Source organism: Schistocerca serialis, chromosome 2, assembly GCF_023864345.2.
Source record: "Schistocerca serialis cubense isolate TAMUIC-IGC-003099 chromosome 2, iqSchSeri2.2, whole genome shotgun sequence".
NCBI classification, from domain to species: Eukaryota; Metazoa; Arthropoda; class Insecta; order Orthoptera; family Acrididae; genus Schistocerca; species Schistocerca serialis.
Genome location: NC_064639.1, coordinates 259,793,747 through 259,818,645, shown reverse-complemented (window position 1 = coordinate 259,818,645; position 24,899 = coordinate 259,793,747). Strand labels below are relative to the sequence as shown.

Genomic DNA, 24,899 nt, shown 5'->3' with positions numbered 1-24,899 from the left:
CCTTGGCCAGAAATTTCACCGGATCTCTCCTCACTTGCGCAATTGAGAAAGTTTGGAGTATTACGGGCAGGGCACTCCATCCAACGTGGATTTTGACGATCTAACGTGCCAGTTGGACAGAGTTTGGCACGATATCCCTCAGGAAGCCATCTGACAATTATGTCAATCAACACCACGCTGAATAACTGCTTCTATAAGGCCCTTGGGTAAACCAACTAGTTTTTGACGTGCTCAATTTACAAATCTCTTTCTCTTGAAGAGATCATCCAAATTCTCTGAAATTTTAATAGTTTATTTGCGTGTACACGTACATCACATCTACCGATGTCCATTCCATTCCCACAATTCCTTCGTTTCCCTTTTTCCTCTTAAAATATATGTACATACAGACTTATATCTCACGAAAAACTACAAAGAACGGAACTTGTCTAGCTTGAAGGGGGAAACCAGACGACGGTATGGTTGGCCCACTAGATGGCGCTGCCATAGGTCAAACGGATATTAACTGCGTTTTTTTAGGTAGTAACCCCCATTTTCATTACATATTCGCGTCGTATGTAAAGAAATATGAATGTTTTAGTTGGACCACTTTTTTCGCTTTGCGATAGATGGCGCTGTAATAGTCACAAACATATGGTTGACAATTTCAGACGAATAGTTGGTAACAGGTAGGTTTTTAAATTAAACTACACAACGTAGGTACGTTTGAACATTTTATTTCGGATGTTACAATGTGATACATTTACCTTTGTGAACTTATCATTCCTGCGGACGCATGCTGTTACAGCGTAATTACCTGTAAATACCACTGAACCGTGATTTTACTTTCAAAACTTATTCTTAAGAATTTACTGTATTTAGTAGCGATTCGTCAAGAACATTAATACATTTAATCACACTATGTGAGCGTGGAAGTAGTTGCCAGGGAGTAACTGATGAAATCAAAATGAAATTGCTTTTAACAAATGGGGATTTTATTCCTAAAAGCTTTTATTTTTAAGAAACAGATTTAAAATTATAAGCAGAAAGCACCCTCTAAATATCAAGTTACAGTTCATTCAGAGGCAGAAAGAAACAAAATTTAGAGTGTATGAGCTTTCGGGCTGAGAATCTTGCCGCTCCCTTTTGACACGGCCGTAGTCACGACCGCTCACAACCTCTGGAAGACTACACAGGTGCAAATCTGCAACACACCAGATTACCTTAAGGTAAAAATTTTAACAATTGACACAAGCACACAAACTATGCACCCCGTAGGAGGGATGGAAATGGTACAAAACACTAAAATTAAAATATTAACTTGCCACCGAAGGTGCAACTTGATTTTAACTTCAAGAAAAGTCTTACGGTGGAAGGGTGGCAACTTTATATACTAAAATGACCATTTAAATAAAAGCCTATGAAATGCAATCTTACATAAATTATACAAGGTTGGCCAAACATGCTCTACAGTACACATATACCGCCTCTCAAGATGATAGGAAAGATAAAAACATATTTCAGGAATTAGGCCGTTACACTTCAAGCAATAAATTCGTTAACACACCGAATCCGACAAACATGACAGAGGCAGCTATTAACGTACGGCAGATTGATAGGGCGATTACCGAACAACCCGAACCACAGGTTGCTCTAACCCGCCCCTACTCCACAGGGGAAAAATGGACCACCCAATTCATAAATAACCACCTTCCCGCTGGCGGGCAAACGGAGAAGAATGGTGGGACGACCCCAAAACAAAGCGGCTGGTGACCTCACCAAGAAAACAAGTAGAATTTAACAAGTAAATGAAACAACATATCACCAATCACTTAACTTTTAACAAACTGCGATTTCTGGCGAAGACAATGGCGCAGCACCCCCAAAACGCTGTCCCGAACCGTTCGCTGCCAGCTGCTTCAATGGACGCAGGAAGGCGCGCCGATCTCCCGTCTCACGGCGTCGCAGCTCGCACCGACCCGACCGATGTCGTGGGTTGACTTCTGTTGCTCTCGTGTCGGCCGCGAAGCCACTACCCCTCGCTTTACGACGCGGCCCCCTGGACTGACGTGGCGACCTGAAATGCGCCGACGCTCAAGGCGGACAAGTCATCTTGTGTCTCAGTGCGCGACCGACCAACCGATCGATCCAACCGCCAATGACCGTTGCCTGAGCAACTCGAGCAGACTGGTGGCCTAACGCGCAGACGCAGGAACTATGTCCCCGACCAGGCGACCACTCCTTGAGTTCTCTCACTGCGCCACAAATTCGGACGAGAGACAGACTAGCAAGCTGGGAGACTGACCCCAGACTGACTCCAGACTCACCCAGACTCACCAACTGGCGAGCTCATAGCGCCCCTTAAACGCACGTGAACAGGCAGCCTTTCCCTTTTCCCACCAGAGGAAGACACCAAAGCTGCGACTGTCACAGCGGCGCCACCGCCAGAAACGGAGGACGACTGCTTCACACTACGCACTGCGGCGCACTCTTCAAAAGAGTAATTTTTACCACGGCTCAACCACATTAATGCAATAAAAGCTCTAAATGATACCCGTCAACCTCAATGCATTTGGCAACACGTGTAAAGACATTCCTCTCAACAGCGAGTAGTTCGCCTACCGTAATGTTCGCACATGCATTGACAATGCGCTGACGCAGGTTGTCAGGCGTTGTCGGTGGATCACGATAGCAAATATCCTTTCCCCACAGAAAGAAATCCTGGGACGTCAGATCCGGTGAACGTTCGGGCCATGGTATGGTGCTTCGACGACCAATCCACCTGTCATTAAATATGCAATTCAATACCGCTTCAACCGCACGCGAACTTTGTGCCGGACATCCATCATGTTGGAAGCACATCGCCATTCTGTCATGCAGTGATACATCTTGTACTAACATCGGTAGAACATTACGTAGGAATTCAGCATACACTCCACCATTTAGATTGCCATCAATAAAATGGGGACCAATTATCCTTTCTCCCATAATGCCGCACCATACATAAACCCGCCAAGGTCGCTGATGTTCCACTTGTCGCAGCCATCGTGGATTTTCCGTTTCCCAGTAGTGCATATTATGCCTGTTTTCGTTACCGCTGTTAGTGAATGACGCTTCGTCGCTAAATAGAACGCGTGCAAAAAATCTTTCATCGTCCCGTAATTTCTCTTGTGCCCAGTGGCAGAACTGTACACGACGTTCAAAGTCGTCGCCATGCAATTCCTGGTGCATATAAATATGGTACGGGTGCAATCGATGTTGATGTAGTATTCTCAAAACCGACGATTTTGAGATTCCCGATTCTCGCGCAATTTGTCTGCTACTGATGTGCGTATCAGCCGCGATAGCAGCTCAAACACCTACTTGGGCATCGTCATTTGTTGCAGGTTGTGGTTGACGTTTCACATGTGGCTGAACACTTCCTGTTTCCTTAAATAACGTAACTATCCGGCAAACGGTCCGGACACTTGGATGATGTCGTCCAGGATACCGAGCAGCATACATAGCACACGCCCTTTGGGCATTTTGATCACAATAGCCATACATCAACACAATATAGACCTTTTCCGAAGTTGGTAAACGGTCCGTTTTAACACGGATGATGTATCACGAAGCAAATGCCGTCCACACTGGCGGAATGTTACGTGATACCACGTACTTAGACGTTTATGACTATTACAGCGCCATCTATCACAAAGCGAAAAAAGTCGTCCAACTAAAACATACATATTTCTTTATGTACTACACGAATATGTAATAGAAAATGGGGGTTCCTATTTTTAAAAGCACAGTTGATATCCGTTTGACCTATGGCAGCGCCATCTAGCGGGCCAACCATAGCGCCATCTGGTTTCCCCTTCAAGCTAGACGAGTTTCGTTCTTTGTAGTTTTTTCTTTTGATGCTTATTTCGTGAGATATTTGGCCCGGTCTCTATACACATATATATATGCACAGTCTGTATAAAAGAAATACAAAAACACAATAACATTTTAAACCAGCCATGGTTCGTTGCCAAGCTGATTTTGGAATTTATTATTCACAGAGACCTTTCACAGATGGGTGAAAACTGGATTGCAGCAGAGAGCGCTTCTTCGATCGCCAATGGTGCAATGCATATGTCTTTACGGCCGGGCTCAGCAGGTGAGGAGTTGGCTAATGCCTACATGGAAAGTCTTCGGACGGACTTCAATGGGCAGGAATGGACGTCCAACGGCGGCGCAATACTCAAGAAGTTGCTGATTCGACGTTGCAACGTCAACAAGGTAAGTCAAGAGCACAGAACCACATTACACCAGTTCAAGCGTTATGACCGTCACTCTCTCTCTACATATCCGTCTACAGTTTGCAAGCCAGGTTACAGTCTTTGACAGAGGGCGATTTGTTTACCCGTGCGAATGGTTCACCAGAAGAAAGAGTGCTGGTCCGCTCTGAGTCGTCAGTCTGGTTTTATGAGGAGCTCCACGAATTCCTCTCCCATGCTAAAATCTTCATCTCAGAGTATCGCTTGCAACCTACGTCCTCAATTATTTGTTGTATATATTCCAGTCTCTGGCTTCCCTTACAGCTCTTATCCTCTTCAGCTTCCTCTAGTACTGTGCAGGTTATTCTCTGAAGTCGAAACACAGTCCTCCTGTCAGTGAACTGCATTATGCAGTAGACCTCCCCAGTTCTCAACAGTCCACCTAATGTTCAACAATGAGCACTACATCATAAATGCTTCGAATCTCTTTTTTTCTGGTTTTCGCACAGTTCATGATTTACTACCAGACAACGATGGGCTCCAAATGTACATTCCTAGAAATTTGTTCCTCAAATTAAGGCCTATGTTTGATGCTAGTACACTTCTTCTGGCCAAGAATGCCCTCTTTGCCTGTGCTAGTCTGCTTTTTATGACTTCCTTGCATCGTCCATCTTGGGTTATTTTGCTTCTGAAGAAGCAGAATTCCTGAACTTCGTCTACTTCGTTATCACCAGTTTTGATATTTAGCTTCTCGCTATTGTCATTTATGCAGCTTCTCATTATTTTCGTCTTTGTTCACTATACTCTCAGTCCATATGCTATGCTCGTTGGATTGTTCATTCCACTGAACGCCTCCTGTAACTCTTTTTCACCTTCACTGAGCGTGGCAATGTCACCTGCGATATCCTTTCGATTCCATGCTGGGTTGGGGATTTTCTCTGCCCAGGGACCGCGTGTTTGTGTTCTCCTCATCATTTCATACTAATCATCATCATCATTCGTGACAGTGGCTAGATTGGATTGTGAAAAAAAATTTGGACAGTGTAAAAATCGAGACTTCGTCCGGGCGCTGATGACCGCGCAGTTGAGCGCCCCACGAAACATCGACATCGATATCCTTTCAGCCTCAATTTTAATGGCGCTCCTCAACGTTTATTTTATTCCTGTCATTGCTTTTTCGATATATAAATTGAATAGTAGAAGCGAAGGACTGCATCATTGTCGTACCCCGTTTTTAATCGGAGGACTTCTTCGTCTTCCAGTCTTATTGTTACCCCCTGGATCTTGGAAATATTGTATGTTACCCGTCATTCCCTACCGCTTAGTCCTACTTTTTCTCAAAATTTCGAACATCTTGCACAATTTTTCTCTATCGAAAACTTTTTCCAGGTCGATAAATCCTAAGAACGTGTCATGATATTTCTTCAGTCTTGCTTCCATTTTGAAGAGTACCGTCAGGTCTACCTCTCTGGTGCCTCTACCTTTCTGAAAGCCTCCGTAAGCTTGAATCTCTCTAATTACATGTTCATGGTCTTCCCTGAGATATACATAGGAAGAAGTAATATATTGATTGACCCATCTAGGAATGTACGCTCTCAGAACTTTAACAGTAAACCACACCGTCATACGGAATGCATCTGTTGAAGTGTCTGTAACTGGACTTGGCTGTGCATCTCTTTGACACTTTTGCAATTACTAAATAGACCTGTAACGAAATGCGCTGGCGATTTTTGTACCTTCTCTCTATCCTTTCCTCTATTTCAGATCCTAGATTGCTTAGAAAGAGTTAAGTACTGGTTGAACGGCGGTTTGTAAGCTACCTCATTTGTTGACGGATTACAATTCCTGATGATTCTTCCAGTAAATCTCAGTCTGGTATCTGTCTTAAATGCTATTAGTTTTATGTGGTCGTTCCACTTTAAATCGTTCCGTTAACACACGTTCTTAGATGTATTATGAATGTGACTGCTCCCAGTGATCATTCTTACAACTTACGAACGCATGGACTCACAGCAATACTAAGTAATATAATTTTCTTGAAAACCGAGCCGTGTCAAGTGGATAAACGTTCACAAGTTTTTGCACGAGTGTTCCTGGGTATTGTTAAGTGCTGACATCTGCCACTACTTGGAATCACGTTGTGTCACGTGTCTCACAGGAACACTCTTTCTCTCTCTTATCCTCTGTTCGCCTAAATTACTAAGAAACAGTAGGCCAGTGGTGCCGCCCATAACATGTTTTCCTTTTACGACTTGCTTTCCAACTGCTACAAACTACACACCGAGCCGCATGTTTCGCTTCTTAGCAGCTGATACAAATATGTAAGATTCCATGGCTGCTGAAAACCAAGTATAAGTTCTTCTGCATATACTGCCGTGTTACCTGATAAGCAACTAGCTGCTACTTGCAGCGGAGTTCCCATATCAGCAGTTTTGTTATGATAAGGATGGCAAGAGCTACTATAATTATGTGTAATAACATCAGCTACCCTAACATGCCGGCCCTTTTCGGTAACTATAGCTCATGATGTCCACCCCCTCTCTCCCCATTCCACTGTTCCAATGCACGATGCCGTGGTATGTGCTACATCACTTGCCGTGCATTGTCTGCAGAGGGGTGTGGGCAAGAACGCTCATCTATGCATCGTGCTGTTGATGTAGTTACACATTAAGTACTTATACCTTCAAATGGTTAAAATGGCTCTGAGCACTATGGGACTTAATTTCTGATGTCATCAGTCCCCCAGACGTTAGAACTACTTAAACCTAATTAACCTAAGGACAGCACACACATCCATGCCCGAGGCAGGATTCGAACCTGCGAAAGTATTAGGGAATGACGAGATACGATTGAAGTTCATTAAGGCTACAGACACAGCAATAAGAAATAGCTCAGTAGGCAGTACAATTGAAGAGGAGTGGACATTTCTAAAACGGTCAATCACAGAAGTTGGGAAGAAAAACATAGGTACAAAGAAGGTAACTGCGAAGAAACCATGGGTAAGAGAAGAAATACTTCACCTGAATTGATGAAAGAAGGAAGAACGAAAATTCAGATATACAGAACAAGTCGCTGAGGAATGTAATAAATAGGAAATGCAGGGAATGGCTGCATGAAAAATGTGAAGATATCGAAAAAAAAAATGATTTTCGGAATGACTAATTCAGCATACAGGAAAGTCAAAATAACCCTTGTCGAAATTAAAAGCAAGGGTAGTAACGTTAAGAGTGCAACGGGAATTCCACTGTTAAATGCAGAGGAGGGCGCGGATAGGTGGAAAGAGTACATGAAGTCCTCTATGAGGGTAAAGATTTGTCTGGCGTGATGGAAGAAGAAACAGGAGTCGATTTAGAAGAAGTAGGTGATGCGGTGTTGTAGTGAAAATTTAAGAGAGCTTTGGAGGACTTAAGATCAAATAAGGCAGAAGGGATAGATAACATTCCATCAGCATTTCTGAAATCATTGCGGGAAGTGGTAACAAAACGACTATTCACGTTGAGAATGTTGAAACGTCCCCTTAGGAAAATTATTGAATTACTGTGCTGATAAACCCCTTACGTTATTTGATTTTCAAGCAGCTGAGCAGAACTGAACGTAATCAGACATTTCGATCTTTACTTATTCTAATCAACACTAAACTCACACACAATATTTTCAGCGCAACACAATCTGACTTTCAAAAATTCCTACAAAAGAATGGCCCTGACTGACAATGTATTTACCTTAATAGTGTTCAAAAGTCATATATATATACAGGGTGAGTCACCTAACATTTCCGCTGGATATATTTCGTAAACCACATCAAATACTGACGAACCGATTCCACAGACCGAACGTGAGGAGAGGGGCTAGTGTAATTGTTTAATACAAACCATACAAAAATGCACGGAAGTATGTTTTTTAACACAAACTTACGTTTTTTTAAAAGGAACCACGTTAGTTTTGTTAGCACATCTGAACATATAAACAAATACATAATCAATGCCGTTTGTTGCATTGTAAAATGTTAACTGCATCCGAAGATATTGTAACCTAAAGTTGACGCTTTAGTACCACTCCTCCTATGCGTTTCATAGGACGTGGAGGACGCATAAATTGGCCAGCCCGTTCTCCTGATCTTACACCTCTGGACTTCTTTCTGTGGGGTACGTTAAGGGAGAATGTGTACCGTGATGTGCCTACAACCCCAGAGGATATGAAGCAACGTATTGTGGCAGCCTGCGGCGACATTACACCAGATGTACTGCGGCGTGTACGACATTCATTACGCCAGAGATTGCAATTGTGTGCAGCAAATGCTGGCCACCACATTGAACATCTATTGGCCTGACATGTCGGGACACACTCTATTCCACTCCGTAATTGAAAACGGAAACCACGTGTGTACGTGTACCTCACCCCTCATGGTAATGTACATGTGCGTCAGTGAAAAAGACGAATAAAAAGGTGTTAGCATGTGGACGTAATGTGCTGTTCCAGTCTCTTCTGTACCTAAGGTCCACCAACGTTCCCTTTGGATCCCTACGTAATTCGGTGCTCTCCGATACACACGATCGAACAGCGGAGGAGTGGTACTCAAGCGTCAACTTTAGGTTACAATATCTCCGGATGTAATTAACATTTTACAATGCAACAAATGGCACTGATAACGTATTTGTTTATATGTTCAGATGTGCTAACAAAACTAACGGGATAACATTAAAAAAACGTAGGTTTGTGTTAAAAAACATACTTCCGTTCATTTTTTTATGGTTTGCATTAACCAATTACAGTAGCCCCTCTCCTCACGTTCTGTCTGTGGAATCGATTCGTCAGTATTTGATGTGGTTTACGAAGTATATCCAGCGGTAATGTTAGGTGACTCACCCTGTATATGTCAGTTCATGACATCCAGTCTTACAAATTTACTGTCTCTGATGGACACACGTCCAGTTAATCCGCTCTCAAAAGTGCACCATCTTTCTCCCCACATCCACCACTGCTGGCGGCTCACCTCCAAATGCGCAACGCTACGCGCTGTTAACAGCCGACTGCCCAACACTACAACAGCAAATTCCAACAATGCAAACCAGCCACAGACTGCACATAGCACAGTCAGTGATATTCATATAGAGCGCTACAGGGCGTTACCAACATAAAAACCTAAACAGCCTACTTACAATGTACGAGTCTTGCGACATACCAGCTGACTTTCGGAAAAACATCTTCTACACAATTCCAAAGACTGCAAGAGCTGACAAGTGCGAGAATTATAGCACAATCAGCGTAACAGCTCAAGCATCCAAGTATAATATACGAAAGAATGGGAAATAAAACTGAGGTTGTGTTAGATGACGATCAGTTTGGGTTTAGAAAAGGTAAAGGCAACAGGGACGCAATTCTGACGTTACGGTTGGTAACGGAAGCAAGAATGAGGAAAAATCAGTACGTGTTCGTAGAATTTGTCGACCTACAGTAAGCGTTATACAACGCAAAATAATGCAATATGTTCAAAATTCTGTGCAAAAATGGGATTAAGCTGTATGGAAAGAAGGATAATATACAATATCTACGAGGGCGTGCTAAAAATTAATGCCTTCGAAATTCTTGTGTGAAAACTTCTTCAGCTTTTTAAATAAAATGGACACTTAACATTCTACGTCTCAGCACTTCGTGTCTGCATATTTGCAGCCCTCTGCCGCTAGAGGACACCAAATTGTAGCATTCAAGATGAGGTGTATAGCGTAATTACACTCCTGGAAATGGAAAAAAGAACACATTGACACCGGTGTGTCAGACCCACCATACTTGCTCCGGACACTGCGAGAGGGCTGTACAAGCAATGATCACATGCACGGCACAGCGGACACACCAGGAACCGCGGTGTTGGCCGTCGAATGGCGCTAGCTGCGCAGCATTTGTGCACCGCCGCCGTCAGTGTCAGCCAGTTTGCCGTGGCATACGGAGCTCCATCGCAGTCTTTAACACTGGTAGCATGCCGCGACAGCGTGGACGTGAACCGTATGTGCAGTTGACGGACTTTGAGCGAGGGCGTATAGTGGGCATGCGGGAGGCCGGGTGGACGTACCGCCGAATTGCTCAACACGTGGGGAGTGAGGTCTCCACAGTACATCGATGTTGTCGCCAGTGGTCGGCGGAAGGTGCACGTGCCCGTCGACCTGGGACCGGACCGCAGCGACGCACGGATGCACGCCAAGACCGTAGGATCCTACGCAGTGCCGTAGGGGACCGCACCGCCACTTCCCAGCAAATTAGGGACACTGTTGCTCCTGGGGTATCGGCGAGGACCATTCGCAACCGTCTCCATGAAGCTGGGCTACGGTCCCGCACACCGTTAGGCCGTCTTCCGCTCACGCCCCAACATCGTGCAGCCTGCCTCCAGTGGTGTCGCGACAGGCGTGAATGGAGGGACGAATGGAGACGTGTCGTCTTCAGCGATGAGAGTCGCTTCTGCCTTGGTGCCAATGATGGTCGTATGCGTGTTTGGCGCCGTGCAGGTGAGCGCCACAATCAGGACTGCATACGACCGAGGCACACAGGGCCAACACCCGGCATCATGGTGTGGGGAGCGAACTCCTACACTGGCCGTACACCACTGGTCATCGTCGAGGGGACACTGAATAGTGCACGGTACATCCAAACCGTCATCGAACCCATCGTTCTACCATTCCTAGACTGGCAAGGGAACTTGCTGTTCCAACAGGACAATGCACGTCCGCATGTATCCCGTGCCACCCAACGTGCTCTAGAAGGTCTAAGTCAACTACCCTGGCCAGTAAGATCTCCGGGTCTGTCCCCCATTGAGCATGTTTGGGACTGGATGAAGCGTCGTCTCACGCGGTCTGCACGTCCAGCACGAACGCTGGTCCAACTGAGGCGCCAGGTGGAAATGGCATGGCAAGCCGTTCCACAGGACTACATCCAGCATCTCTACGATCGTCTCCATGGGAGAATAGCAGCCTGCATTGCTGCGAAAGGTGGATATACACTGTACTATTGCCGACATTGTGCATGCTCTGTTGCCTGTGTCTATGTGCCTGTGGTTCTGTCAGTGTGATCATGTGATGTATCTGACCCCAGGAATGTGTCAATAAAGTTTCCCCTTCCTGGGACAATGAATTCACGGTGTTCTTATTTCAATTTCCAGGAGTGTATGTCGTTGGTGTAGAACAGCGTGCTGTAATCGAGTTTCGAATTCGAAGAGCTCGTCCACATTTGGAGCCATTGTCCTTAAGCAAGAAAATGGGATCCCACACACGCGCACTTCCACACTTGCAACAATCCGATGCTTTGGGTTCACTGTCGTCAACCATCTACAATACAGCCACGGTTTTTCCCCATCTGATTTTCTACTTGTTTCCAAAACTTAAACAATACCTTCGGGGTCTTCACTTTGGTAGTGATGAATCCGTGCAAGGAGAGATGAAGTTGTGGTTCCGTCAACAAAGCCAAACATTTCATCTGATCCATCGACATGAAGAATGTTTGTCTATTGGAATAAAATGTTCCATCGAAATACAATGGCAGTCGCGAGGTCGCTTAGGGCCAAGAGCCGGCCGCTGTGGCCGAGCGGTCTTAGGCGCTTCAGTCCAGAACGGCGCTGCTGCTACGGTCGCAGGTTCGAGTCCTGCCTCGGGCATGGATGTGTGTGATGTCCTTAGGTTAGTTGCTTTTAAGTAGTTCTAAGTCTAAGGGACTGATGACCTCAGATGTTAGCTGAGCCATTTGAACCATTAGGGCCAAGAACTGCATCAAACCGCCTCCACCGTCACACTAGACGGCTAACAGGCCAAGGCGGGCACGGGTTGGACACGAAAACAGATTCGCGCCATCTGGCAAGAAGTGATCGAACTACAGACAAGAGTAAATGAGACATTGCATGAACAATTTAACACTACAGGCAACAACAGCAACTAGTGCATGAAATTTGCGACTTGCTGTAACGGTCTTATTTCACAAAAGAAATATAGTTCAAAAACTGTACGTAGAATATATAAAAATGGAAAGGAATACGATATTTAAGAGTCTACATTAAGGAGAGTAAAGCATTTCAGACCATTTTTTGTTAGCGGCTCTATACCTTGAAAAAAGTTTTTGTTGTGTAATTGCAACTGTCCGTTAAGGACGAGGCTGTCCTTGCTAGTGAATCTGCTTCAAAAATTCGAATTTTTTTCCGTCTTAAATCATTATTTTGAGTTTTTTGAACAAAATTTTAGTTGAATGAATCGATTCGGACATTGGGAACATCTTTAAAAATTTAAATATATGTCGGTACGCGGCAACGGCCGTGTTTCCGCTGCGGTTGGATGTCAAATGGCGTCATTATTATTTTGTCACTTCGAAGAGATACACTGCGTAATTGTTTTTTGAGTTGGCAACCCTGTTAGCACACATGCTTTCCGATGCTTTTTTATTTCTTTTTGTATATCTATGGTTTTCGAGAGTTGTTTGTGTTTAAACTTCTGTACGTTGTTGAGTTGTTGGTGCAGTGTCATCCTCGGAAGTCGTTATGCCTGAAAAAAAGTGTTTTGGAACGGGAATATGTAAGTTTTATGGTAATCAGTTTACTTCGTTGGAAAGTAGAGGCTGTTAATTACATCCACAAACCAACTGGATGTTATGTCGACTCCGCCAAGTGCCTCAAGACAGAAGCTAAAATATTTGAATACCCAGTGATGTTCCTACAAAATATGTTCAAAACACTGTAACGGAATGTGCTTCCATAATTGCTGAATTGAGTGTTTTATGTTCGCTTCTAAAGAACGCTGCTGTGTGCGCGCTTTGTGGAAAAGGTGGTATTAAAATCGCCGAAGATTCTGAAGGCAGGAAAGGTGTGACTAGTAAGTTAAAAGTGTTTTGTGATCTCTGTGGGGTAACTAAAACTGGGTATTCTTCTGGATTGTGCAAAGGAAGAGTTTATAACACAAATATCAGACTTGCATATGGAATGAGGTGTGTTGGGAAGGGTAGAAAGGCAGTTCTAACATTTTGTGCTATTATGAATTTGTCCCCACCTACAAGATTTGATAAGTACACACAGCTACTTCTTGACAGTCTTGGTCAAGTGAGTACTGTGTCTGTGAAGAAAGCAGTAGAAGAAACTGTGTCATGCAATGAAGGTGACACTGATATAGCTGAAGCCTTTGATGGTACATGGCAGAAGCGTGGTCACCTATCATTGAATGGTGTTTTCACCGCAACTTCCCTACAAAATGGAAAGGTGGTTGACATAGAATGTATGACAAAGTACCGCCATGGTTGCAAAGGAAATAACTAGGCTCATGTTTGTGTTCAGAATTTTTCTGGGTACAGTGGTGGAATGGAATTAGAGGAAGTTTTCAGAATATTTCAAAGATCAGAAGAGAATTATGGTGTACGGTATGTGAAATACCTTGGAGATGGAGGCCCCAAAGGGTTTGCAAATTTGTTGGAAAATATACCTTATGGAAGAACTGTAAAAATTGAAAAGTTAGAGTATGTTGGTATTTTCCAAAAGGGGATGGGCACAGCTTTACATAAGCTAATAAAAGACATGAAGGGGAAAAGCTCAGTGATGGCAAACCAATTGGTGGTCAGCGTCATCTTACTAAAGAAGAGGTGGACAAACTGCATCTCTATTGTGGTTTAGCCATAAGAAGGAATCGAACAATATTGAGGCCATGAAGAAAGCAGTATGGGCTACCTTCTTTCATAAAACTTCTACAGATGACCATCCACAGCATGCTCTCTGCTCTCAGGTGAAGACGCATGGTGTGGATACAGAAAAGCAATAGCAAATGGTGAGACTTATGCACACCATCACTCCCTGCCATTTGAGGTACTGGAAGCAATTAAGCCTATATACAGAACCTAAGTGACACTAAACTATTGTCACGGTGCTTACATGGAAAGACACAAAATGTTAATAAATGTTTCAACCATCTGATACGGGAACGCCTGCCTAAAACTGTGTTTTTTGGTTTCAATACCATGAGATTAGGTGCATTAGATGCAGTTATTTGCTTTAGTGATGAGGCAGTTGGCACATGTCATGTTTTAGAGTTGTTGGGACTAACTTCTGGTTTCAATATGAGACAAACACTAATGGCAATCGAATCCTTGAGAGTGACCGAAGGCGAAAAATGGGTTCTTGAGGCAACTAAATACACCAGAATAGCACAAATGAGCAAAAAAGGAAGAGAGAAGATGAGGAACACACAAACCAAGAATATTATGCAACCGGAGGGTTTTAAGAACAACAGAGGTGAGTAACAGATGAGATGTACCATTAAACTGAATTTCCCAGGAATCAAATTTTCTGAGATGTTTATTTTATGCAAAAAAAAAGTTTTTCAGCTTCAGGTCTGAAATTGTTTTGTGATATTTCAGGCTACCATTTGGAGAAAAGTAGACTACAGATACCAGCTTATTATCACCAGGAGGAAAAAAATATACCCTTATTAATTATAAAAATTACCTTAATTTTAATTGTCTAATTTATGTATTTATAGTGTAAAAACTATTCAGTGAAATCATTTGATTGTAGTCCACTTGTTAGATAATAATGTCATAAATGTGTGCATGAAGTTTTAAGCATCTAAGAAAAGTAGATAATAATTCAATAGACTTCAAACATGGACCAGCCAGAAAAATTTTAAATTACTGACCGACGTAAGTTTTTGTATAATAAAGGTTATTCAAAACTATTCTGATTATTCTTATACCAAAATCGTCATCCTTAAAACACTTTCACTGTCCTAAAATTTCTTTGTATTCAGAGTTCGCATTATGTAGGTAGACCCTCATGAACTTTATGAAAATTCTTACTGTTTTTCCAGCTGTTCACTGGCAAGTTACCTTAAAAATCTCTAGCTCTTCTCCTTCATTCTCCGAGTGCAAGATTTGGACGTCTCTTACATCTTTCGGATTATGTCCTTTGATTAACAAATTGTCAGCGAAAGTTGAATTATGAACATTGGTGTCTTTTTTGCCGAGAATGTGTTCGTTAAATCTTGTCGAAATAGCTGGGCCTGTTTGGTCTATGTAATAGGCAGGACAACTGCCGCAAATAATTTTAAAAACACCAGAATTCTGCAGAGGGGAAAGCGCAGGTTTCAAGTTATATATGATGTTACTTTTTAAAGAATTATTAGTGGAGAAGGCTACTCTACAGTTTTATTTATGTTGAAGCAAACGCTGGATCCTGTAAGAAATTGAACCCATAAATGGTACAGCGATAATTTTTTCTTTTCATTAGGTTCGTTATTAGAACGGCCTAGGGTGGTAACTCTCTTATTGGGTTTCCTATTAAAATACTATCTACTATAGAAGGATCATAGCCATTATTGACAGCAACAGTTTTAATCAGATTGCTTTCAGAACTGAAATTTTCAGGAGAAAGTGGAGTGAATATTCTAGATCTCACTCTTACAATAGTAGACGACAAAATTAGCTTCAGTATCTTCCGTAAAGAAACCAGTTCTGATCAAATTATTCCATTCATATTAGTACACCTTCATACTTATAATCTGGCCTTTTTTTCATTCAGCTATTCATAGAGCCATCTCCACCCCCTATCTCTTCTCTATCGATTCCTGTTCCATATTTTGTCACATATTCTCCCTCATAGAGACCTTCGATGTGCTCTTTCCACCTACCTGCTCTCTCCTCTGCATTTAGTAGTGGAATTTACGTTACGCTCTTAATGTTACCACCCTTGCATTTAATTTCACTGAAGGTTTTTTTTTTTTTTACTTTCCTATATGCTGAGTCAGACCTTCCGACGATCATTTATTTTTAGATTTCTTTACAATTTTCATGGAGCCATTTCGTCTTAGCTTCACTGCACTTACTATTATTTCATTCCTCAGCGGCTACTATTTTGTATTCCTGAATTTCCCCGAACATTTTTGAACTTCCTTCTTTCATCGATCAACTGAAGTATTTCTTCTGTTACCAATAGTTCCTTCGCAGTTACCTTCTTTGTACCTATATTTATCTATACAAATTCTGCGAGTGTCCTCTTTAGAGATGTCCATGTCCCTTCACTCTAACTGCCTACTGAGCTATTCCTTATTGCTATATCTAGACCCTTAGAGAAATTTAATCGTATTTCGTCATTCTTTAGTACTTCCATAGCACACTTCTTTGCGTATCGATTCTCCCTAAATAATCTTATAAACTTCAGCCTACTCTTCCTCACCACGATGTTGCGATCTGAGTCTATATCTGCTCCTGAATATGGCTTACAATCCACTACTTGATTTCGGAATCTTTGTCTGACCATGACGTAATCTGACGGAAATCTTCCAGTATCACCCGGCCAAGTATATCTCCTCCTCTCGTGATTCTTGAACAGAGTACTCGCTATTACTAGCTGAAATTTATTGCATAATTCAATGAATCCTTCTCCTATCTCACTCCTCGTACTAAGCACATATCCTCCCGTAACTCTTTCTTCTATCCCTCCCCTATAACCGCATTCCAGTCATCCGTCATTATCAGATTTTCATACCCCCTTACATACTGGTTAACGCGTTCAGTATTCTCGTATACTTTCTCTGTCTCTTCATCTTCATCCTGATATGTCAACACACATAATACATGGTTTCCTGTCGACTATGATGAGAAAAACCATATCACTGAGCTGTTCATAGGTACACCCTATCTGCCCTACGTTTCTGTTCATAACGAATCCTACTCTCTTTATAGCGTTTTCCACTGCTATTGATGTGACCTTCTACTCAATTCACCAGTAATCTTGCTCTTCTTTCCATTTCCCTTTACTGGCCCCCACGATATCTACATTGAGTTCTTTTAGTTCCATTTTAAGATTTTCTAGCTTGCTACCATGTTTAAACTTCTGCACTCCATGCCCCTACTCGTAGGACGTTATCGTTTCGTTGGTTATTCAGTCATTCTCTCATGGTCACGTCCCCATTGGCAGTTCCCTCCCGGACATCTGAATGGGAGAGTATTCCGGAATCTTTTGCAATGGAGAGATCGCCATGATATTATTTTTCATGTACAGGACACATGCCATGTGGATAACACATTGCCGGCCGCGGTGGCCAAGCGGTTCTAGGCGCTTCAGTCCGAAACTGCGCGACTGCTACGGACGCAGGTTCGAATCCTGCCTTGGGCGTGGATGTGAGTGATGTCCTTAGGTTAGTTAGGTTTACGTTGTTCTAAGTTCTAGGGGACTGATGACCTCAGATGTTAAGTCCCATAGTGCTCAGAGCCGTTTGAACCATTTTTTGATAACACATTATGTGCCTTTAGAACAGTGGCCTCTACAGCTTTCTTCATCCTCATACCCTTGATCACTGCTGATCCCTTCACATTTAGGGGCAGTTCCCCACCCCAATGGCAAGAGAGTGCCCTGAACCTATGTCCGCTCTTCCTCTCCCTTTGACAAGGTCATTGTCAGAATGAGGGTGACTTCTTAAGCCGGAAGTCACTGGCCGTAACACTAATGATTTTTATTCAGAACTTAAGTGGTGGCGGGGTTCGAACCCAGGATCGGGGACGTTTTGATTACTAATCAAAGGCGCTACACCTAGACTATTGTATATAAAGGCAGTGGACTGGCAGGACTGTAATTTATTTATTTATTTATTTACTTATTATTTATTTATTTACACGTCAAGATCTGTAGAACCAAATTGAGGAGCAAATCTCCAAGGTCATGGAACATGTCAATACATTTACCACATAAAAGTAATAACAGATAAAAATAAAATGATTATGAACCCAAAAAAGTGAATCCATAAGTTTAAGTAAACGCAATCAACAATACAACAAAAATCACCTTCATTTTTCAAGGAACTCCTCAACAGAATAGAGGAAACTCTTCAGTTTAGATTTGAAAGCGCGTGCTAAGGTTCTTGAATTCGAGCCATAGCTTACTGAAAATGAAAGCAGCAGTATACTGCACACCTTTCTGCACAAGAGTTAAGGAAGTCCGATCCAAAAGCTCGTTTGATTTCTGCCGAGTATTAACAGAGTGAAAGCTGCTTATTCTTGGGAATAAGCTAATATCGTTAACAAGAAATGACAGTAAGGAATATATATATATATATATATATATATATATATATATATATATATATATATATATATATATATATACAGGGTGAGTCACCTAATATTACCGCTGGATATATTTCGTAAACCACACCAAATACTGACGAATTGATTGCACAGACCGAACGTGAAGAGAGGGGCTACTGTAATTGGTTAATACAAACCATTAAAAAATGCACGGAAGTATGTTTTTTAACACAAACCTACGTTTTTTTAAAATGGAACCCCTTTAGTTTTGTTAGCACATCTGAACATATAAACAAATACGTAATCAGTGCCGTTTGTTGCATTGTAAAATGTTAATTACATTCGGAGATATTGTAACCTAAAGTTGATGGAGTGGAATAGAGTGTGTCCCGACATGTCAGGCCAATAGATGTTCAATGTGGTGGCCATCAATTGCTGCACACAATTGCAATCTCTGGCGTAATGATTGTCGTACACGCCGCAGTACATGTGGTGTAATGTCGCCGCAGGCTGCCACAATACGTTGTTTCATATCCTCTGGGGTTGTAGGCACATCACGGTACACATTCTCCTTTAACGTACCCCACAGAAAGAAGTCCAGAGGTGTAAGATCAGGAGAACGGGCTGGCCAATTTATGCGTCCTCCATGTCCTATGAAACGCCCGTCGAACATCTTGTCAAGGGTCAGCCTAGTGTTAATTGCGGAATGTACAGGTGCACCATCATGCTGATACCACATATGTCGACGCGTTTCCAGTGGGACATTTTCGAGCAACGTTGGCAGATCATTCTGTAGAAACGCGATGTATGTTGCAGCTGTTTGGGCCCCTGCAATGAAGTGAGGACCAATGAGGTGGTCGCCAATGATTCCGCACCATACATTTACAGTCCACGGTCGCTGTCGCTCTACCTGTCTGAGTCAGCGAGGATTGTCCACTGACCAGTAATGCATGTTCCGTAGATTCACTGCCCCGTGGTTAGAAACCCGCTTCATCGGTAAACAAGTACAACTGCAACGTATTCTCTGTTAATGCCCACTGACAGAATTGCACTCGATGATTAAAGTCATCACCATGTAATTGCTGATGTAGCGACACATGAAACGGGTGAAAGCGGTGACGATGCAGTATGCGCATGACACTACTTTGACTCAGTCCACCGGCTCTCGCAGTGTCCCATGTACTCATGTGTGGGTTCATGGCAACAGCAGCTAACACACCAACTGCACCCGCTTCTCCTGTGACGGGCCTGTTACGGACCCGTTTGCGTGCTACGACCATACCTGTTCCATACAGTTGGCGGTAGATGTTTCGCAATGTGCGGCACGTTGGATGCTCTCTGTCCGGGTACCGTTCTGCATACACCCTGCAGGCTTCAGCTGCATTTCGTCGACACTCGCCATAGATGAGTATCATCTCCGCCTTTTCAGACTTCGAATACACCATGATCACAGTTCCTACAACTCTACACTATCACAGACGTCTGGTAACACGGTGTACTACTGTTGGTCTGCGTGCGGAGACGAATGCAGAATGACAATAGCAGCAAGCGCTACATGCGGACATTGCGACAGCTAGATCAAACCACAACAGTGCACTACAGCCACACTCGTAAACACGGTCGTCATCGTAAACATGTCCCTGCAGATGTTGCTCGCCGACCGTGGCCCGTGTTTGTTACAAAACGCAACTGAACGTCGGAGGTTTCAAGCGTCAACTTTAGGTTACAATATCTCCGGATGTAATTAACATTTTACAATGCAACAAACGGCACTGATTACGCATTGGTTTATATGTTCAGATGTGCTAACAAAACTAACGTGGTTCCATTTTAAAAAAACGTAGGTTTGTGTTAAAAAACATACTTCCGTGCATTTTTGTATGGTTTGTATTAAACAATTACACTAGCCCCTCTCCTCACGTTCGGTCTGTGGAATCCGTTCGTCAGTGTTTGATGTGGTTTACGAAATACATCCAGCGGTAACGTTAGGTGACTCACCCTGTATATATACATATATATATATATATATATATATATATATATATATATATATTTTTTTTTTCTCTCTCTGTTAATGCCCACTGACAGAATTGCACTCGATGATTAAAGTCATCACCATGTAATTGCTGATGTAGCGAAACGGGTGAAAGGGGTGACGATGCAGTATGCGCATGACACTACTTTGACTCAGTCCACCGGCTCTCGCAATGTCCCGTGTACTCATGTGTGGGTTCATGGCAACAGCAGCTAACACACCAACTGCACCCGCTTCTCCTGTGACGGGCCTGTTACGGACCCGTTTGCGTATATATATATATATATATATATATATATATATATATATATATATATATATATATATATATATATATATACTGAGAAACCAATGTCAAATACCAAGACTCGTGGACAAAGGTCGACAAGACGATCATGAACTTACCCCACTTATTGCCCAAACCACCTGTTTCTGAGCCAGAAATATCCTTTTAGAATAGGAAGAGTTACCCCAAAATGTAATACCATTTGACATAAGCGAATGAAAATAAGCAAAGTAGACTAATTTTCGTGTCGAACAATCACTCACTTCAGATACCGTCCAATTAATAAAAATGGCAGTATTAAGTCTTTGAAAAAGATCCTGAACGTGGGCTTTCCATGACACTTTACTATCTATCTGAACACCTAGAAATCGGAACCATTGAGTTTCATTAATCGTATGTCCATTCTGTAAAATTAAAACGTCAGGTTTAGTTGAATTGTGTGTTATAAACTGTAAAAACTGGGTCTTACTGTGATTTAGCATTAGTTTATTTTCTACAAGCAATGAACTTACGTCATGCACTGCACTATTTGAAACCAGGCCAATGTTGCACACAACATCCTTTACTACCAAGCTAGTGTCATCAGGAAATAGAAATATTTTAGAGTTATCTGTAATACTAGACGGCATATCATTTATATAAATAAGGAACAAGAGTGGTCCCAACACTGATCCCTGGGGCAGTCTCTCTCCCCCCCCCCCCCCCCCCACTTGACTGTACCCCACTCAGACCCGAAACCACAGCCATTCTCTACATTGTGAATAATAACCTTTTGCTGTCTGTTGCTAAAGTAAGGGGTGAACCAGTTGTGAGCTACTCCCTATATTCCGTAATGGTCCAACTTCTGGAGCAATGTTTTGTGATCAACACAATCAAACGCCTTAGTTAAATCAAAAAATATGCCTAGCGCTCGAAACCTTTTGTTTAACCCATCCAGTACCTCTCAAAAAAAGAGAATATAGTATTTTCAGTTCTTAAACGACTTCTAAAGCCGAACTGTACATATGACAGCATTTAGTATAACATAAAATGATCAATTATCCTTCACCCAAAATGATCAATTATCTTGTGTATACAGCCTTTTCAATAACTTTAGCAAACACTGGTGGCATAGATATACGTCCAAAATTGTCTACATTTTCCTTTTCTCCCTTTTTATAAAGTTGCTTTACTACTGAGTACTTTAATCGTTCAGGAAACGGACCATACCTAAAGGAAAAATTACAAATATGGCTAAATACAGGGCTAACATGTGCAGCACGATACTTAAATATATTGCTAGGCACTCCATCATATCCATGAGAGTCCTTGGTCTTCAGTGATTTAATTACTGACTAGAACTCCCCCTTGTGTGTATGACAGAGGATTATTTCAGACGTCAATCTCGGTAAGGCATTTGCCAAGATAGTTATATGATTCCCTGTAGAAACTAAATTTTTATTTAATTCAGCAGTAACGCTCAGAAAATGATTATTAAACACTGTACATAGATCTGATTTACCAGTAACAGAAATATTTTTACTACAGACTTACTTTATATCATCGACCTTGTGTTGCTGATCAGGCACTTCCTTCACAACTGACCATATGGTTTTAATTTTATCCTGTGAATTAAGTGTTCTGTTTACATACCACAAACTCAGGTGATTCAGGTAGAAAGGTTTCCGACGTGATCATGGCTGCACGACGGGAAGCAAGAGATTTTGAAAGCGGTTTGGTTTGGAAACTTAGAAATTTGTGGTAAGATCCATTGGTCGTTAAGCTTACACTCTATTTAATCTAACTTAAACTAACTTACGCTAAGGAAAACACACACACACACACCCATGCCCGAGGAAGGACTGGAACCTCCGACGTGGGGGACCGCGTGTACCATGACAAGGACCGGATTGGTACTTGGAGCTAAAGGCATTGGACATTTCATTTAGGAAATCGTCAGGGAATTCAATATTTCGAGATCTGCAGTGTCAAGAGTGTGCCAAGAATACCTCTCACCACGGACAACTCAGTGGTCGACGGGCTTCACTTAACCACTGAGAGCAGCGGCGTTTGCGTAGAGTTGTCACTGCTTAAAGACAAGCAACACTGCGTGAAATACCGCCGAAATCAATGTCGGACATACGAAGAATCTACGGTTAGGACAGTACTACGAAACTGGGCGTTAATTTGCTATGGGGAGCAGTCGACCGTCTCGAGTGCCATTGCTAACAGCACGTCATCGCCTGCTGCATCTCTTCTGGGCTCGTGACCGTATCGGTAGGAGCCTAGACAATTGGGAAACTGTGGCCTGGTCAGATGAGTCCCGATTTTAGTTAGTAAGAGCTGATGGTAGGTTCAAGTGTGACGCAAACCCCACGATGCCCTTCACCCAAGTTGTCCAAAAGGCACTGTGCAAGCTGGTGGTGGCTCCATAATGGTGTTGACTATGCTTACATGGAACGGATTGGCACCGCTGATCCAACTGAACCGATCATTAACCGGAATGGTTATGTTCAGCTACATGGAGACCATTTGCAGACAATCATGGACTTCATGTTCCCAAGCAGTTATGTCATGTCACCGAGCCACAGTTGTTGCGATTGGTTTGAAGAACATTCTGGACAATTTGAGCAGTTGATTTAGTCACCCAGATAGCCCGACATGAATCCTATCGAACTTCGTGCACAATATCTTGCACCGGCAACACTTCCGCATTTATGGACGGCTATAGAGGCAGTTTGGCTCAATATTTATGCAGGGAACTTGCAACGATTTGTTGAATCCATGTCATGTCCAGCAATAGGAAGTCCGACACAATATTAAGACGTACACAATGACTTTTGTCACCTCAATGTAAATTACTTGTATCATTTTACAGATGATACAAATCCTATTTAAAGTTGCTTACACCGGTCCTGTTTTTAGCCCGTCGTCCATGTTATTTTTGTAAGATCTGCCCCACATTTAATTGCCTTTCACGGGGCGAATAGACCGTAAGTTATTTCATGCTATCAGGGGTGGAGTTTACATGCATTAGGGCATAACTGTGCCACTCTGCTTCCGAATCGCTATGTCCTGCCTTTCCCCATAAGTTCACTGGTTAAGATGCTTTCCGTGTATCTGCCCTGTAGATAATATATGGAAAAGCAGCAAAAGAGTAAGGTTTCAGGCATCGATGCGTCATTTTATATGTGTGCATGTTTGCAGGTAATACTTATGAGGAACTGTCGTGGTTTCCGAGTTCTGAGGCCGCTGCTGCTGTACCCAGTGCCCTTCGAGAGGTGGAGGAGGTACTTTTCTGAGGAGGACACCAAGAGCACGCTGGCTGTCATGCACCGAGCTTACGCAGCCCACGTGTGGAACAAGGTCAGCGCGGAAGCTGACGTCGTGCCGCAAAACTCAGTCTACGCTATACTCGCCCGCAAAAATTGTCCGAACTCCTTCAGGGCCGCCGCGGGACACTTCTAATAGTGCTTTTCGTTTTTTACAGACTAATCGTTCCAGAAATTCGTAAACCCGATGCTGCCCCAAATTATTCAGATGTACTCTGATGGGCTTCAACTTGTGGCGATACGACATAGACATCTGACCTTCTTGACTTGCCTAATATTCCGACCCTCCATTTGAGAAGTAATGGGCTACTGTTGTGTCGAAATAGCTGATATGTAGTAATTGAAAAAAAATTTATCTCAGGACTCAAATCCAGTACTTCTCAGGTGAAATCTGTTATAGAGGAGTGGTGCGGAAATGGACAAGTGATCAATTTTGAAAGTCCCACCATGTCAACGGACACGATCTAATACGTACGCCAACAAGACGCTGCTTATTCTAATTGTGACATCACTATCAAAACAAAGTAGCCCTCTTCAGCGTTGCCAGGTAAAAACTCTGATTTTATTTTGTTTATTTTCGTTTTAACAATTCTAAGCCCGACGAACCCATCTGTCACTTATTAGAGACGCTCTAACAGTTTTCAGACTGTCACACAGGTAGCATGTTTGTGGCCAGATGCTATGATTTCTTGAAAGTATTACATTTAGCATGGATTTCTGTGACGTTTTAGTGATATACCTTCAGTCACTTACTTACTGTGGCTATGTTATCAACGCAGCAAATTGACCAAACTGAAATAAAAGTTTTGATGAAGTACCCCACTGAAAAAGATTTAAGCTCAACTAAAACTGAAAAAGATTTAGATTTATCATCAGGATTCATTTCCTATTCTTTTAGATGTTAAGAAGTACCCTACGCATCTACAAAATATGATAATCACTCATTCAGCCATATTTCCTTGTGGTTAAAACGTTTGTGATAAAAACTCACAGTTCCAAGCTCAGTGATCACAACT

The 24,899-nt window shown here is 42.6% G+C and overlaps 1 protein-coding gene across 1 annotated transcript in view; it reads left to right on the top strand.

The window, feature by feature from the left end:
• LOC126455886 (lactosylceramide 4-alpha-galactosyltransferase-like) overlaps nucleotides 1-24,019 on the top strand; it is a 70,204-nt gene extending 46,185 nt beyond the window's left edge. Inside the window, exons 3-4 of the mRNA XM_050091646.1 lie at nucleotides 4,023-4,242; nucleotides 23,759-24,019. Of these exons, the coding sequence (XP_049947603.1) occupies nucleotides 4,023-4,242; nucleotides 23,759-24,019 (481 nt within the window). The remainder of the gene's footprint in view (nucleotides 1-4,022; nucleotides 4,243-23,758) is intronic.
• The last annotated feature ends 880 nt before the right edge of the window (nucleotides 24,020-24,899 follow it).